At 36.5% G+C, this 18942-nt stretch overlaps 1 protein-coding gene across 2 annotated transcripts; it reads right to left on the reverse strand.

Annotated features, from left to right (window-relative positions):
* Positions 1–3402: 3402 nt before the first annotated feature.
* Positions 3403–18873, reverse strand: LOC143031815 (uncharacterized). Of its 2 annotated transcripts, none has more exons than XM_076196125.1 (2): positions 18736–18873; positions 3403–6478 (listed from the first exon to the last, which is right to left on the reverse strand). In XM_076196125.1, the coding sequence occupies exon 2, from the start codon at positions 6091–6093 to the stop codon at positions 4969–4971; it is 1125 nt and encodes a 374-aa protein (XP_076052240.1). In that variant the 5' UTR covers positions 6094–6478; positions 18736–18873; the 3' UTR covers positions 3403–4968. The 2 variants fall into 2 exon arrangements, with proteins under 2 accessions (XP_076052240.1, XP_076052241.1); XM_076196126.1 differs by lacking the exon at positions 18736–18873 and adding an exon at positions 8319–8708.
* Between the last annotated feature and the right edge of the window lie 69 nt (positions 18874–18942).

The following is an 18942-nucleotide window of genomic DNA, read 5'->3' on the forward strand; positions in this document are numbered from 1 at the left end:
CTGCGTCGTCTCCTGACCTAATTAGGCGTCCTATTTTAGTGTTGTCCGCAAAGTTACTAACATAACAATTTCTGAGTCCATGTATCATTTGGTCATTCTTCTCTGTACTGATTCTAGTGAATTGATGTCCATTCTGTAGGATGGAGACCAAAACTGTACCGCATAATCAAGGATGGGTCTAACTATAGCTAGATAGAGTTTGATAATTACCTCTGCACTACTATTCGTTACCGTCCTAGCAATGAAACCTAATACTGTGTTAGCTTTATTCCTGGCGCTAATGCACTGTTTCCTGACTTTAAGGTCCGGACTCACAAGAACTCCCAAGTCTCTCTCGCACTCAGTTTTTTTCTAAAAGCGTGTTACCTAAACTGTATCTATTTTCGGGGTTGTGTAGCCCTACGTTTAATACGCTACACTTAGAGATGTTGAAGTTCATTTGCCATTTCACCAACCATGTGAACAATTTGTTAAGATCATCCTGCAGAATCTCTGCGTCGTCTCCTGACCTAATTAGGCGTCCTTTTTAGTGTCGTCAGCAAACTTACTAACATCACTATTTATCCCGTCGTCCAAGTCGTTTATGTGCATAATGAACAACAAGGGACCCAAAACCGAGCCCTGGGGGACCCCATTAGTAACATTGCCCCGCCTAGATTTTACTCCATTTATGGTGACCCGCTGTTTTCTGTTACTAGTCCAAGCTCTAATCCATTCTAACATTTTTCCTCCTATAACATGGGCTTTGATTTTATTTAGTAGTCTCTGGTGTGGCACCTTGTCGAATGCTTTACTAAAGTTAAGGTAAATAACATCGTAATTGTCATTGTTATCTGACGCCTTATATACTTTAGTGTAAAAGGATAGAAGATTAGTCACACATAACTTACCCTTGGAGAAGCCAATGTAGGTGTGAGATCCACACGCCTTACTATTGCAGTTGTATTGGTATACAACATAGTCTTCGTGTAATGGTGTCTTTGTGATGGTGGGTTGGTTATAAATACCTCAGATGGAGTAATTAAGTAAATGCAGAAATATGTTTATGTGCAAAATTTACCTTTTCTGCAAAGTATGTGCACACCCATCCAAGTCACCATGCTGACCAGTTAAGTAAATGCGCACATTTTTAAAGTTTGTATTATCACCTCCACCAAGGAAGTAATTTTTTTTTGCCACCGATTGTTTGCTGGTCTGTTGGTAATTTTACTCAAAAAATTATAAAACTATTTCGATGAAAATTTGAGGAAATGTGGGTCTTAGGTAAAAAAACATATTAGATTTTGAAGTACATTCGGAGATGTGTGAGGACCCAGTATTATTTCTATATTATTTCTTGTGACCCTGGCATTTATAGATTGTATAAAGTCTTCATGAATTGTATACAAAGTTGTACCTATTATCATCTATAACGTGGGCAAAACTATCTTTTTCGATTTTGTGAACCCTGACGTCGGTGGATGTATGGGATGCACTATGGGCCATCTAGTTTAATGTTTCATAATGTGTTTGGAATACTGTACATTTTATATTTGGCTTTCCATAGATAAGACAAATCATTAGGCACTTTTTTATAATGCAAGATCAAAGATTGCAAGACTCCTTTGAGTAACAACAATGACAGAGCTGACAAAAATATTCAATATGTATTTTATAATGATCTGATTTGTTGTATGAAATATATAAATATATATATATATCTTTTTTCAACCACATTAACTTGGTTGAAAAAAGATTAAGATCTGCACTGGGGACCATTCAGTGTGTGTGAATATATATATATATATATATTAGGAATGTCCCCTTTAGGGGCTACAGGTAGCAGGACTCCTAATCCCATCCCCCATCCCATTTTTTGTCACCTTTTACGACTCAAGTGGAAAGACTTGGTGGTAGCATTCTCTTTCCCCACCACAGGGTAGGTGAAAAAAAGGAATTGAATATTCAGAGAAATGGTACAGGACAGTAACAAGAGGTTGGGGGACAGCATAACGGAGATAGTCAGAGTATAAAAGTGTGATCATTTCTCTATGACAGTTTTCCTCTATCACAGACAAAATGATGTGTGGCTCTGGTCCATAGGAGCACCCCATACAGACCCTAAAGTATCAACTGCATGTTACTTTGCCACAATAACATGCTTCTGACCCAGGGCAGTGGCCAGGATGCAGGGATGACCCGTCATCTAGGAGGTGCCAAGATGAGAGGGAGGAGGGTGGAGGGGAGTGGAATATATAGGAAATGGAATGGGTGGGAGTTTTTCTATGCCTTTTTCTTTTTTGGCTACCCCCCCCCCCATGTAAGGGGTAAAAAGCCTTTGGTATATGTATATATCACTGATGACTGATTACCTTTGTTTAAATATTCTAAATTTGCAAATGACTATACATATCAAGTGAATTATTGATTCTCAATTTGTTTAGCTCTAGGTTCTAACTCCTTATTTCATCTCTCTTCTGTCTTTGGCATTCACCCACTCTTTATACACACTATCTAATCTAAACTGACTGGATTTCCATGTAATTGGTATCTTTTCAATCTCATAAGCATATTCAAATAACTTTCTCCTAAGTGCTTTCTAAATTTGTCTTTTATTTGATTATACTAAAACCTCACTCAATTAAGCTTTCTCCAATATCCATCAACTTTGTATAGTCATGGAACTCTTCATTCTTACACACAAATTCCACATTTTTTGTTCATTTTTATAACACTTTTTATATTTTTTCTGCACAAAAAATGTGAAATCATTAAACAATATCTGTAGTATCAGCCAGAAAATTATGATATTCACTACCAAATTAGAAATTGCAGTGTGAGAGTAAATATCAAATACTGAACATTTTTTATCTAATCCTCCTCTAATTGGACGTAGAACTTTTCATTATTTCATCTAGACATTCACTAGCAGCTCATTTTCACTTTAGCCCCTTTGCTTCCTTCCAATTTGACATAGTGCATCAGTGATTTGCAGTTTTGTTATTTGAAGAATGTTTTTCTTTTATTTTGTAAATCTACAAATGGCTACATCATACAGACCATGTCTCTATGCACTATCTACCAAATGTGGTTGTCACTTTTTTTTTTTTACTTTTTAAGTAAAGTAGAAATTTAGGATGGGCCTTTCCATTGGCTCCCTTTTCCTTAGACAAAACTTTCTATTTCCAATTTTTGCTTTGACTTTGTTCCTCTTTCATGTTTTTTGGTAGTCTTTTTTTTTATCAGTTGTTAATCCTTATCAGTAGATATTTGTGGGAAACTATTGATTTTTTTCTTTTTTCCAAATATAATTTGATACATTAGGGAAAAAACAGTGGAATTGTATCAAGTATTCACACTTTTCAGGCCAACAAGGATTATTTGAGAGGATAAAATTGATAACATACTTCTTGTTTTGTTGTATTACAAAGGATTACAAAGGCGGAGCATGCCAACAGGAGACCTTTTGGTCCATATCTAGGTTGGATGGGAACAAGCACTGGTCATGAATAACCACCGAACACAATACAAATTATCTCAAAACATGCGAAATCATGAATTTGTACAATTCCATTTTACAGGTCATTGACATATTCTCACAATAACATCTTTGTTTTAATTCATTATCATGAAATCATACAATTTATTTGACAAATTCAATTTCATCATCAAAACCTTGTGTACATTTTTTTCCTCCATGCACTAGTTTTAAAACGTGTGCATGCATGCAGGTACACAGCTTAGAAGGAACACTGTTCATTGCACAAATCACACAGAAATGGATTTTCACCAATGTGAATCACCATGTGACAGTTGAGAGACCTGAGTGGGTCCTCATATACTTTGTGAGAAAGCTGCATCACACAGGTTGTGGTGAAAGTTGAGTGTCTACAAGTACAGCGGCTCTCATCCTCCTCCAATGGACTTTGCAGACGTCATGGGAAACTAGAGGGCAAAATTTTTAACTAATCTAATATCAACATTAATGCTTAGAAGGTAGACCCAAGCTGTTGAATAAGGAGGAAAAAGGGAGGGGGAGGGGGGGAATAATGCTAACAATCCTCTAAGGCTGTTCTATAAGAATATTAATGAACCGAAATAGCTACAAGGTTATCACGGGACAAAGTCAATCCTCTGCTCCACCGCGACTGATGGAACGCCTACTGCCATGACTGTGGTCCTCTGCCAGAACTGGTACATTGCAAGTGCTGAAATGGCACAGCCACGACTATGTAGACTGCCTTCACTGCACAGCTGCTACACATTTCATGAGGTTTGTCAAGGATAACCTTATTACTACACTTGCTCAATGGCTACCTTTATCAAAGAACTACAAATGGAAATGAACAATTGGGACAACTACAAATTAGACTGCAACTGGGTCAACTACAAACTGGGGCACAACTAGAAGTTAACTGGCCAAACTGTACTATGAGTCAAACCCAACTGGCTACAACTAAATCTAAACAGCTACTAGGCAAGTGAACGGTTTCAAATAGATAGGGCAAAGAGTGCCATCTACGAATATTTAGTTGTTCATAGGCATGGACTGCAAACTAATTCAGATAAATACTCATGTTTCATGGGATCAAACAACTTGGGTCTTTACCAGGAGAATAATTAAAAAAAATTGTACATAGAGGACAAATTCCTTATAAATTGAAATGTAGGAATGAATTTTGTTCACACCTAAATGGTCATACAGGTAAAACAAAGGAAACCCCACATTGGATTCAATCAAGGCGTGTGGGCATCAGATGCATAATTACCCTTCTGCTGATTTAATCCAAGCCATCAGAAAAATGTGATATTTTCATCATACAGGAATGGCTTCCCTCCAATGCCCATCATATGCCTTGTGGAAGAAGTCTTATGTGAAAAACCAGAATCAAAGAGGTCAAACTGGAACTGTGCAATTCTGCTCCTGTGTGTGTCTTCATATGCTGTGTGGGATAACCCTTTTTTGAAAAAGCAGAGTTGTGCAGGTTACTAGAAAACTTCTCCTCCTGTGTGGCTCCTCATATGCTTTGTGAGAGAACACTTTTTTGAGAAAGCTGCATTGCACAGGTTGCATTGGAAAGGCTTTTCTCCTGTATGGGTCCTCATATGTACTGTGAGATTACTCTTTATGGAGAAAGCAGAACTGCACAGGCAACACTGGAAAGGCTTTTCTCCAGTGTGGGTCGTCATATGCTTTGTAAGATTACCCTTTTCTGAGAAAGCAGAATTGCACAAGCCACATTGGAAAGGCTTCTCTCCCGTGTGGGTCCTCATATGCTTTTTGAGAACACCCTTTTGTGAGAAAGCAGAATCACACAGGTCACATTGGAAAGGCTTCTCTCCTGTGTGGGACCTCATATGCTCTGTGAGAGAACCCTTGTGTGAGAAAGCAGAATCACAAAGGTCACACTGGAAAGGTTTCTCTCCTGTGTGGGTCCTGATATGTGTTGTGAGAGAACTCTTTAGTGAGAAAGTAGAATCACACAGGTTGCATAGGAAAGGCTTCTCTCCTGTGTGGGTTCTCTTATGCTCTGTGAGATGACCCTTTTGTGAGAAAGCAGAATCACACAAGTCACATTGGAAAGGCTTTTCTCCTGTGTGGGTCCTCATATGCTTTGTTAGAGTACACTTTTGTGAGAAAGAAGAGTCACACAGGTCACATTGGAAAGGCTTCTCTCCTGTGTGGGTCCTAATGTGACTTGTGAGACCACCCTTTTGAGAGAAAGAAGAATTGCACAGGTTACACTGGAAAGGCTTCTCTCCTGTGTGGGTCCTCATATGCTCTGTGAGATAACCCTTTTGTGAGAAAGCAGAATCACACAGGTCACATTGAAAACACTTCTTTCCTGTGTGGATCCTCATATGCCTTGTGAGATGACCCTTTTGTGAGAAAGCAGAATCACACAGGTCACAATGGAAAGGCTTCTCTCCTGTGTGGTTCTTCATATGATATGTGAGATCAACCTTTTGTAAGAAAGCAGAATTGCACAAGTCACACTGGAAAGGCTTCTCTCCTGCGTGGGTCATCATATGATTTGCAAGATTGCCCCCTTCTGAGAAAGCAGAATTGTACAGGTCACATTGGAAAGGCTTTTCTCCTGTGTGGGTCATCATATGATTTGCCAGAATAAATTTTCTTGAGGGAGCAGAATCACACAGGTCACATTAGAAATGCTTATCTCCTGTGTGGGTCCTCAGTTGATTTGTGAGATCAGCCTTTTATGAGAAAGCAGAATCACACAGGTCACATGGGAAAGGTTTTTCTCCTGTGTGTGTCCTCATATGCCTTGTGAGAGAGAGAACCCTTTTGTGAGAAAGCAGAATTGCACAGGTCACACTGAAAAGGCTTCTCTCTCTCCAGTGTGGATCATCACATGATATCTAAGATAATTCATGATATAGCTGTGCTGTAGATGTCACACCAGATCCTCTTCATCATGTCACACATATGGATCCTATGAATAGCTCTTCTAAAAGAATGGTGATAGTTACCTTCTTCCTGGAAAATAATGTAATCATAAGATTGACATCTCTCTGACATTGTGTAATACACTATAATAGGATTATGAATGTTGTGTACACAAACCACTTCATATTCAAGTCCCTTTGTACTTAAATAGACCATTTGTATTTGCCATAATGTAACATTAAATAGAAATACTAACAGATATGGTGTTATTATATAATGCATTCTACTTTTTTTTTATTGGAAATGTGTTGAAAAATATCCAATAGCTACTGATGCATATTCACCCCACCACAACTGAAATGACAAATTTTGCTCTGTCTTTTTCATCATGTCTCATGATTTGGAAATGGGGAATGGCCCAGCTGGCCACAGCGGTCATATTTTAACTACCGGGTAACTCCACAACATTCCATGTTTGGGCTCACAAGACCAGAATCTAAATATGACCAATTCTAGGAAGGTTTATTCAGTTCATCTCACTTATCTGACCCAAATAAGTGATGCAAGTTGCATTCTTTCAGATTAACTGGTAAGTGGTGTACCTGTGTTATTGTTTCAGCATAACTTAATAAATTAGATTGCAGAGGAACTTTCCATATTTTTTCTTGTCACATTAAGTAAAATACCTGTTTGCCTCATAGAAATATGTATATATATATATATATATATATATATATATATATATATATCGGATATACAGTACCTACTAAAACAATCTCAATCATAATGTAATCAGGAAGGAACTGCTATCAAAGGTACAATCCCAGTAAATGTGGAGATAGCATGAAGGCAATGCATAATGTAAGAATTAGTGCTTTAACATTTTCAATCTACAGGCCATTTAAGCACAGAGGCATTATATACACACACCTGGTCATCTTCCAGGAAGCCTGTGACTCCCTTACCAGCTGTGATAATTGTGTGATAATACTGTAAAAAAAAAATAATAATAATAATAATGATAATAATAATAGAAAATAAATAAGTTCTCTTTGTGGAACCTTTATTTGATATCATCACTGAACCGATGATATTGGTAATTGAGTTGTTTGTATGAATCATACAGGATGACTTGGCACATTCTGTATATTTGTGTATTGTATTGATTAAAGTACTTGGATATCTATTTAACGTATTGTAATTACTAAATAAATGTATCACAAATATGCTTATTCCATTGGGATTGTACATAATGTACTGTATTTGTGAATGGGATCATTCTTTCCTGTGTATGTCGTTATGCATTTAATCACATGGGCATTACCGGGATAGATGGCGCTTATTACACCGACATTCTTGTCAGTGATTGTGAGGAGTGAAGTGGGCTGTGAACGAGGGATCAGTGACCAAAGTGAAAATGTTATAAAGACAGGTCCCTGCCCAGGTGATGTTTTTGGCTTTCACACTAAAAAAAATGCTTGGAGCATTAATATGGGTAATGGTTCCTAATTTTATGTAATAGATATGGTAGGAGTGTTGTAATATGGTTAATAGATTGTTTACATAAAATAATACTGAGTACAATATATTGCTTGTATAGAGGAATATGATATAAAGGAATACTTGCTTACAATAGCTCAAGTTGTAAATAAAATTATAATCATGTAATAATACAGTCATAGAAGGAGAATGTTGAACTTCGTATTTTATCAATCATGTCTGTACACTACACACTATTGTAATTATACTTATAGTTGTGATTGTTCAAAAAATATTTATTATGTAGGAATTCAGGAGAGGATTATGTTCATTCTCATTCCCATGTAGGCTGTATAAAGTGCTCCTGTTATTGCTTGATGATTTCAACAAATTTCACATTATGATGTATAATATGGATCTACATATGAATATTAATTTGTAATATACTCACAGGTTGAAATTAAATGATTACAGCAGTCCATGTATTTTTAGTGTGAAACATTTCAATATTACTCCAAGATGGGGCTGGACAAATTGAAGAGGAAACAGGCAGCTGGTAAAAGCAAATTCAACCGGACACTCAACAGCTTTGCTACAGCGCATGACCAGGAAGCACCCATTGCTGTACTAGATGGTATTTATCATGAGGCTGAACTGGCTTTTGATGGTATCGAAGAATTAAATGATGAAGTGATAAGTTCACTGTATGGAACAATAGGAGAGGAAATATTACTTGAGGAGGGAAATGGTTATATATCACACTTAGAAATGCAGAAAGTGAAGTTGAAAACCAAATTAGAAAAGATAAGGAGTACTCAAAAACAAGTTTGTGCAAAAAAGTGTATCCTAGATTTCAGTAAAGAAACTTTATCTTTCTAAGGTAATATGAGAAAATTCCCTAGTTTTAAAGATAACTATGAGAGATTAGGTGTGCCCACTTTTGGACAAGACCATATGCATTTATGAGAGTGCTTGTCAGGTGAAGCCTTACACTCTATTAAAGGCCTAGAGAATGATTATAAGTATGTTTGATAGACTGAATAAAAATTAGGCAATGAAAGAAAAATCGTCAATTTGATAATCGGTGATCTACGTGCTCTTTAACCGATAGCTGATGGTGATGACAAGGGACTTGTTGAGATGGTAGATAGGGTTGAGAGGTGTTATTTGAATTTAAAGAAGATGAGATTACAAGCAGAAATGAATTCTACTAATGTTTTGGGTATGGTGGAAAGAGTCTTGTCACTTGCACAGAAAAGAGAATGGGTGGCAGTGATGGATGATAGTGGATGTAGTCTGGAATTTGATAAGTTATTGAAATGTTTGCAGAAGCATATAATTGAGTACATGGGATCTGTTGTTAGAACTACCTGTAATTAGAGGTCAAACATAAATGTAGATAGCACGTATACTCAAAATAATTACCTTAGCACACTAGTGAAAGACTTGCAGGATAATCAGGCTAATATGGAAAGACAACTATCAAAAATAACTAAGATATTTAACAATTTAGCTGACAATAACAACAGATATAAACAGGATAATTCAAGTCAATCCACATACCAATGTTTGTTTCATGAGAACAATACCCATGATTCTCACGATTGTTATGGATTTAAATTAAGTGATAGAGAAAAGTTAGAAATTATCAGAAGTAAAAATTTATGCTTCAACTGTTTGTCTAATCAACATTGGGCAAGGAATTGTACCAGGAGGGAGAATTGTAATGTGATCTTTAACAACAAGGAATGTGGCACCATCCGTTAGTGCATAGATCACCAGTGAATGGAACAATGTATTATATAAATGAGCACAAAACATCAAGGGTCTTGTTGATGGTTAGCTCAATATATCACAATGGCGTACCCACAATTACAACGTGGGATAGTGGATCAGACGTAACTGTTATAACGCATTCAATGGCAAAAAAATCAGGGTTATTAGGAAAGGATGTTCGGATGACCATCACAAAGGTAGGTAATGTTGTGGAGTCATGCATGAGTAAGGAGTACACCGTTCCCTTGACAGACCAACAAGGCAAAATTTGGAAAATTAAGGCATATGGTTTTGATGAGATAACATTAAATGTGTATGAGGTTGATGCTAATGAACTAAGTAGGGTACAAGTGAATCCACTGTTACTAGTGAGACTGGTTGGCATGGTAGATATGCTGATTGGTTCATATTGTTGTCAGTTATTACCTAGAGTGATAAAAATGGTAAATAACCTCCAGTTGTTAGAAAACCAATTTGGCTATTGTGTTAGAAGTAGCAGGAATACTGGTATAAATGGAAGAGGCAACAGTGCTTGTGTTAGGATGAACCATGTTCTGCTTGATATTAGCACTCAGAAAATAGAGGTGTCTAAACTTCCTGATTTGAAGGTATCCTTGAGTAATGTGTTTGGAAACGATACAGATCATGATAATACACCTTGTTTTTGCAGAGTATACCTGATGAATGAACGTTAAAAGAAACTAGAGAATTGTAATTAATTGAACAGGGTCTTACATTTGATAAGGTCAACAGAGTTTGGGTTGTTAAATATCCTTGGATAAAGAATCCCACAAGTCTGCCCAACAATTATTCTAGTACCTTTGCTTGTATGAAAGCAACAGAGAAGAGATTGTCCAACTGTGGCTTGGAACATTGTAAATTATATCACAACCAGATTGATGAGATGATCACTGGAGGTATAGCATGGAAAATTGCAAAGGCTGAAAGGGAGTCGTTTAGCCTACTTGGTCCTGTTTATCACATCCAACACCACGAGGTAATGAAGCCAGATTCTCAATCTACATCTATGAGAATCGTGTTTGATTCATCAGCTCCTTATCAGTCACCAACTAAACGCGTATTGGGTGAAAGGGCCAGACATTTTGAATTCATTGTTGGGAGTATTACTAAGGATGAGACAGGAGAAAGTAATTGTAATGGGTGACATGTCAAAGATGTACCCTACTATTCGATTAGATGAGAAAGACCAGCATACACATAGATTTATTTGGAGGGATTTTAAAGTGTTAAAATCTCCTGAAGATTCTATCTTGACAAGGGTTACATTTGGGGATAGGCCAAATGGTATAATAGCAACGTTAGCACTAAGGTACACTACCGGAGAAATATGCAAGTGAATACCCAGCTGCTGCTAAAATGATAATGAGAAACAATTATGTTGATGACATGGCACAGTCAGTGAGCAGCAAAATAAAGGCTACTAGGCTTATCAAGGAGACAGAACATATTCTAGCTAGCGGAGGGTTTGTAGTGAAACACTGGGTAACTTCTGCAAATAATCATAAAATTGGGAAGTGGACTTCAACATTAAGAAAAAAAAAGAAAAGAAAAAGAGAGAGAGAGAGAATATCAGGACATTATAAAAACAGTGCAAAGAAAGTAAAGAAGGTGGGTTCTGAAAAAGAACTGGGAGTAATTATCACTAAATACATGTCCCCTCGTAAACAGATTGATAAAACTTTTGGAGAAACCTACAACTTGCTAAGATCAATAAAGGTGATTTTTACTTGGATGAAGAAATGGTGAAAAAATACTGATCACATTGATAAGGCCAAGACTGGAGTATGCAGTGATGCTATGAACACCCAGTACTAAAAAGAATACAGGTCGACCATCACTCATCCGGCAATCATTAATCCAGAACAATCAGTTATCCGGGATTATTTTTGCTACTGGCCGCTAGCATTTGGTGGCGCTGTGTCCTACAAAAACAAATTTGAGCAGGAATTATAAACACCAGCATCCAGCAATCTTTTCCTTTCGTGATTTTTACGCTTTGGTAAAAAAAGAGTTCTATCCCCTATCATGGCTCCAGTGAATAAAGGAAGTGACAAGCATAAACATAAATCATTGGATGACGATAACATTGATGAATGGATGGATGTTGATGCCAGTGCCCCTGTTGTTCATCATTATACTGACTCAGAAATTGTAGAAATGGTTATAAGCCCAGAAAAACAAACCAGTGAAGGAGAAAGTAGTGATGAAAATGAGGAAAAAGTAACAGAAAGAATTTGTATTGAACATTTAATTCAGCTGACAGGGGAACTGCTGAAAGGTTTAGAGCAGCAGAGTTTTATAACTGAGCAAGAAATAATGAATATTAACATGCTGCAGGATAAATTGATCAAAGAAAGGCCTAAATATATGAAGCAACAAAGTTTGCAAGATTTATTAAAGAAAATTGCTAAAAAACATTCAGCAGACGTGTCATCTACAGCAGACGTGTCTAGCAAAAAAGCAGTCCCTTCTACATCTGGCAACCCAGGAGTGTTGCTAACGTCACCAACACCATTACGTCTAGATGACAATGAAGATTCCGACAGCCTAGATGATGTGTGTCAGTGATGATCTTCAGTATGTAGGCTTCGTTTACTATATGAATGTATTTCATCAAACTTGAATTTATTTGATCATTTTACGCAAATAATAATAGCAGTGACGATCTCTCTCTTTCTTTTGGCCTGATCAGCTGATAGACTCTCTCGCTGCTGACTTATGATTTCCATGTGTAGCCTACATTGTAACCACTTACGGTTCTAGTGATGTCCTTTCTTGTGTAACATTACCATTTATCTCAATTGTACAGTACTCATATTATAATTGAATTCATTTTTTTTTTTTTGTATGTAATCAATAACATTACTTTGGAAGTAGCAGTGATGAATTTCCCTACATAGCCTATGTGAACCACTTAGGTTTTTGTATGTAAGAAACCATTAATTTTATTTTAATTGTACTGTACTTTATTTCAATAAAGTTTCACTTGAATCTATTTGACATTTATCTTTTCTTTATTAACCAACATGTGCTTATATAAGGGCTATTCTAAATTTAAAATGAGGTGATTAATTACTTGGTTTCCTGTATTCTTGGCTAATCAATCACTAATCCAGAAAAATTGATAATCCGGCACTCTCTCCGTCCCAAAGTTGCCGGATTAGTGATAGTCGACCTGTATAAGGAAAGTTGAAATATTCCAAAGAGCAACTATGAGGATGTCCCCAACACTTTCAAAACTGCCATGTGAGCAGAGATTGTCAAAACTGGAATTATTGACTCTGGAACAAAGAAGGGAAAGAGGTGACCTATTAACCATCTTTAGTATTATGAGAGGCATGAAAGCCCTTGATAGAGAACACTTACTATATTGGGATGAAAGAAATACAAAGAAACTAAAAATGAGTTATAGAAGGGATATAAAAAAGAACAGCTTTCCACACTGAGTGGTGGATGTATGGAACATATTGGATGAAATGATAGTGTGTGCAAACATTCATGGATAGAGGAAACTCGATACTGCAAGATACAAAAACGAGACACCATGAGCATAGCTCCCCTTACTGTAGGATACAACTAGGTAATACACAGACACACACACACACAAAAAAAAAAAAAAAAACTTTGACTAGATACCACACAAAATATTAGTTAAAAAATTGGAAAACATAGGAGGGATACAAGGCAACTTACTAAACTGGATGGAGGACTTCCTGAATGGTAGAAAGATGAGAGTAGTGCTCAAAGAAAAATATTCAAGTTGGAGGGAGGTGATTAGTAGAGTTCCGCAAAGATTAGTATTGGCTCCAATAATGTTCATTATTTAAGTGAGTGACATAGATGATGTGGAATGTTATGTAAGTTTCTTTGCAGATGATGCCAAATTGTTGAGGAGAGTAAAACCCAAAACTGATTACAAATTACAGGGAGACCTGAATAAGGTTTGGAAATGGAGTCAGGAATGGGAGGTGGACTTCAACATTAAGAAGTGCATAATGGAGTTCAGAAAAGGTAAAAATAGAATATCAGGATAATATAAAATTGGAACTAAGGAGGTAAAGAAAGTGGGATCTGAAAAAGATCTGGGAGTAATTATCTCATATAAATAAAGTTGTCAGAGAATCCTATAACTTCCTAAGATCAATAAAAGTGGCATTTACCTATTTGGAAAAAGAAATGATAGAAAAAATATTAGTCACACTAATAAGGCCTACACTGGAATATGTGGCAACATTATGGTCACCCAGTACCAAAAAGAATATAAAGAAGATTGGAAGAATCCAGAGAGCAGCCACAAAAATGGCTCCAACACTTTCAAACTTGTCATATGAAGAGAGACTGGCTTAATTGGAGTTACCAACTTTGGAGCAAAAAAGAAACGACCTACTAAAACATCTATTGAATCACGAAGGGCACAGAAATACTCGATAGAGAGGACTTGTTAAATTGGGACAAGAAACACAAGAGAACATGGAAAGAAATTAAAAAAAGATAGTCACTGAAGAGATCTGAAGAAGAACAGTTTTCCACATAGAATGGTGGACACTTGGAACAAACTGGATGAAACAATAGTGTGCAAAAACCATACACAAATTTAAGAGCAAACTAGACACTGTGAGATACAAAGGCAGGACACCACAAGCATAGCTCCCATTTTGATAAGATACAACTAGTTAAATACAACTAGGTAAATACACACACACACGACTCGGTGACATAGTTGGTAGAGTGCTGAGCTGCCACCATAGTGGCCCGCAGTTCTTGGTTCGAATCCTGCCCAAGGCCGAAATTATTTCGGTACCGCTGCGCTTCGGGTCGTTACTCTGACTCTCGTGGGCGGGGAGTTGGGGGTGTGTGTGTGTACAAGGTCATAGCATTACCCATAGATTGGACCTATGAGCTCTGAGCTCTCTTCCAGGAGGGAAATAGCTGTCAATCACGAGTCCAACACATGATCCAAAGACCAAGTGAATACATACAGATATATATATATATATACATATATATATGCAAGGTAACCACTTAAGAAAATAAACAAACGGAGCAGAGTGCTTTCGTATATTACATCTTCAGTGTAAATTACAAGTTACAGGTGCTCATCAAAAATAGTGACTGGACGAAACACGCTAATCCAGATTTTGTAATGAATCTTTCAGACAAAACATTAAGTGAAGATATGACAACTGCCCTAGGTTATGGGCTTAGTTTCTCCAACAACCAGTTTCGTAATAGTGAACTTAACATCAGTAAAGCATTTTTAAGTTTAAAGCCTTGCTCCGACTTGTCTGTGGATGACATCAATATTTGTAAAGGAATAGTGTACGGGGCGTCTTCTCAACATATCACACCAACCTGCCTGCCCCGAAAGATTCAAAATCGCTATCAATAACTTGAAAAATGATAGTGACCTCCATATTACTAAGGCTGATAAATCAAAGGTGATTGTTATCTTAAATAAGCAGGACTATTTTGACAAAATGTATAATTTACTAAATGATACTTGTACGTACATTCAACTTAAAAATAACCCAATGGAATCGGTTAATAGTAATTATAACAAGAAGATCAAGTACATTTTCAAAGACCATAGTGATCTAATAAAGAAATTCACTTCCATAAGTCCACCTCTACCATATATGTATGGTTTGATCAAAACTCATAAACCAAATTATCCTATTATACCCATCATTTCGTCCATAGGATCAGCCTCCTATAAACTTTCTAAATGGCTAGTAATAATTCTCAGTCCATTAGTCGGCACTATTTCCAACTCTCATATAACTAATAACTCTGATCTAGACAAACTTAATAATATGCAGCCTAATTACAATTTTAAATTAATCAGTTATGATATAGTGTCATTATTTACTAAAGTTCCAATAATTGATCTCAAAGAATTCCTTAAAGTCGAACTGGACAAACATGTACTGCTACTCCCGACACATAGCATTGTCCAGTTAATTGAACTTTGCATCAAAGATTGCAAATTTCAGTTTCATGATAAATACTATGCCCAAACTTTCAGCATGAGCATGGGAAATTGTCTTTCTCCCGTGCTCAGCAATCTATATATGGAATTCTTTAAGAGCAAGATTTTAAGTAAAATAATTCCACCAGGAATAATTTGGTTGCGTTATGTCGATGACATTCTTTGTCTATGGCCTGATCATTTAGATGAGTCACAATTCCTCAAACAAATTAATAACCTAGTCAAGTTAATCAAATTCACGGTTGAAGTGGAAAATGATGGTGTGCTACCCTTTTTAGACGTTAATATTCATCGTAAAGGAAGAAACCTTACATTTAGTGTATATAGAAAGCCAACTAATGTAAACTCATACATCCATTACTATTCTTCCCACCCTGATAATGTAAAAAGGTCGGTTTTCTCATCAATGTTCCTTAGAGCTTTACGGGTCTGCAGTCCCGAATACATTGATGAGGAAATAAGAAATGTTTACGATATTAGTTTTGGATTGAAATATCCTAAACATTTCATTGATGTTTGTTACAATTTTGCAAGGAAAACTTATTACAATTCTCAGCCTAACAAATCCAAAGTCCATAATAATCTAGTAGTTTTACCTTACCAAGAAATCTTAACTATTGTTCCCAAATTACTTAAGAATTTTAATATCAATGTAGCCTTCAGAAACAATAACACCATCAAACAATACCTAATAAATAATTCTAAAAATTATCAAAAAGGCTGTGTGTACAAAATTCCTTGCAAGATATGTGATAGATTCTATATCGGCCAAACGGCAAAAGATCTTTGTCAGGATAAAACAACATAAGAAATGTGTCAAAGACGGGAATGAGTCAAGTGCCATTTTTAAACATTTAAGCACTTTTAATCACCCTATCAACTGGGAAAACGCTAGTGTGATTACTTTCAACAATAATTTTGTCGAAAGAAATTTAATTGAAAGTTGCTTGATTAAGATCACAAATGATAACTTTAACCTTAACTTAGGATTGCACAAAATTGATAATTATATTTGTAATGAAATAGCCAATAATTACAAACTGTAAGAATGCTGGACGTTTGACCCACGCCCGGACAATTCGTCCACAACCTTTCCTAGTGTAGTTCCTTATACTCTTGTCATACTATATTATGTTTGCTGTACCCTCTTTCTTTGTAATTTACACTGAAGATGTAATATACGAAAGCGCTCTGCTCCGTTTGTTTATTTTCTTAAGTGGTTACCTGGCATTTATAAAACACACGTTCCTAGTGTTCTTATTGCATATATATATCGCTTGTTTGCGAAAACGTCGTCATAACTCAAAATATTTAATTTTTCAGGAGAGGCATTTTAAAATTTCAAAATGCTCTCAATATTATAAAAAGCCCTCAAACACCATGGGTGGAAAAAAATTTGGAGCATCAAATACGCCTCTAAAGTTTATAGAAGTTAAAACAATCATAATCTTTACTAAGTCTAAAATATTTGTTGGAACAAGTTGGACCATGTAAGGTTATGTCGTTGGGACATTTAGCACTCCCTAGCGGTCAATTTTTGAGCTACAGATATGACACTATTACCAAAAAAAATCTGTGTTTGAAGATGAATATGTCTAAAGATAACTCAAAAATTCAGTTTTTTGAGTTATGACGACACGACGTTTTTGCAAACAAGCGATATATATATATATATATATATATATATATATATATATATATATATATATATATATATATATATATATACACACACACACACACCAAGGGGTTTTTCCCCCTTATAAGGGAGGTAGCCAAGTCATAAAGGTTCACACCCGTTCCCAGCTATTTCACTCCCATCCACCACCCTTTCCTCCCTCTCATCTTGGCTCATTATGGATGATGGGTCATCCCTGTATCACTCCCACTGTTCTGGGTCAAAAGCAATGCAGCAAGGAACAGTACATCCATGGCAAAGATAACTTCACTTAACTGGTGACACTCCCTCTCCATTCCCCTCATACAGAAAAAGAGAAGCCCTTAAATCAGGCTTTTACTGTCATACGATGCAAAAGGAGACTTGGTCAATTTTAGGCCAATCAGGTGACTAAATCTAATTTGGAGGAAAGTCTCACACTAGTGGACACAGCTGGTCAAGGTCGGTCAGTTGGGGGGGGGGAGGACACAGAGGACACAAATCAGAGGTCTGACCTGCTCAAGCTGAAAGTGATCTGGAGATATTGGTCATGTGAGCTGCATCCAATATCAATGTAATAAGACTGCATAAGGGAAGGTATAACTGCTCATACTATAATGCAAAGACTTCTAATTGATATGACGTGGATGTATGGAGTGAATATCAAGAAAGACTTTACTCACAAGAATATCAAAATCAGTGCACACAGAATTCAGAGTGAACTTTATGAATTCTTGATTTTCCTACTGAGGAGGACTGAATCCAATAATAATGTAAGAACAATGCAAGCAAACAGGATACACACTCTGATAAACATACAGATGCTTGTTAGTCTTAACTATTTTTTAATCACTACCAATGTTAATATTATTTTGCAATAGTTATATATGGAGCTCAAAATACTCACAAAATTAAGAGCTAGCCAAAGATAGAGTTAAAGTTTGCAGCTGTGAGACTGGCCAAAACATCTTTACAATACACGTAAATGTTTGCCAGTCTCAATTTTCTGCAAATTGCTACCAACGTAACTATTATTTTGTGATGCTTATATACGGGGTACCCATTAATAAGAGCTAGAGGTAAGATGTGTATTAATGAAACCTAACCTGACCTATCCTATCCTAATGGTTATTCCGTTAGTATAAAGTTGTCCACTCATCTCGAAAAAAAATTCTTGAATAGCTATTAACATTATTAGTTTCCGGTACTTATATCTCGGGTTAAAAATATTCAGAATGATAAAGGCTAACCGATTATATACGTAATTGCAGGCTGGCAAACATCTTGATAAATAGCCACATATTTACCCTTGCCCAGAATGCCAAATACGTTACTAAACGGGAATTGAAGTGTAGCAAATGCCAAAAGTAAACACACTACGCATGCACTAAGCTACTTTACCACTGCATATATAATTTCACTTACGAATTCAAGAAAGGCAAGAAAACAAGCTCTTCGCTCGCTAATTCGCCCGGTGGCAATAGCCCTCCTTTATACACTACTATCTTTTCATTTTCCTACAGACATTCTTCCCCTCCCACAAAAACCGATCCCGCGCAAGCGGGGGTCTTTTCTAGGAATTCAGAATTCAGACGATGGGAATTACGTCGAAAGACCGAAAGAGAGCAGACT

The sequence above is a fragment of the Oratosquilla oratoria genome, chromosome 12 (genome assembly GCF_046742065.1).
Source record: "Oratosquilla oratoria isolate Oo_2021 chromosome 12, ASM4674206v1, whole genome shotgun sequence".
Classification (NCBI taxonomy): domain Eukaryota; kingdom Metazoa; phylum Arthropoda; class Malacostraca; order Stomatopoda; family Squillidae; genus Oratosquilla; species Oratosquilla oratoria.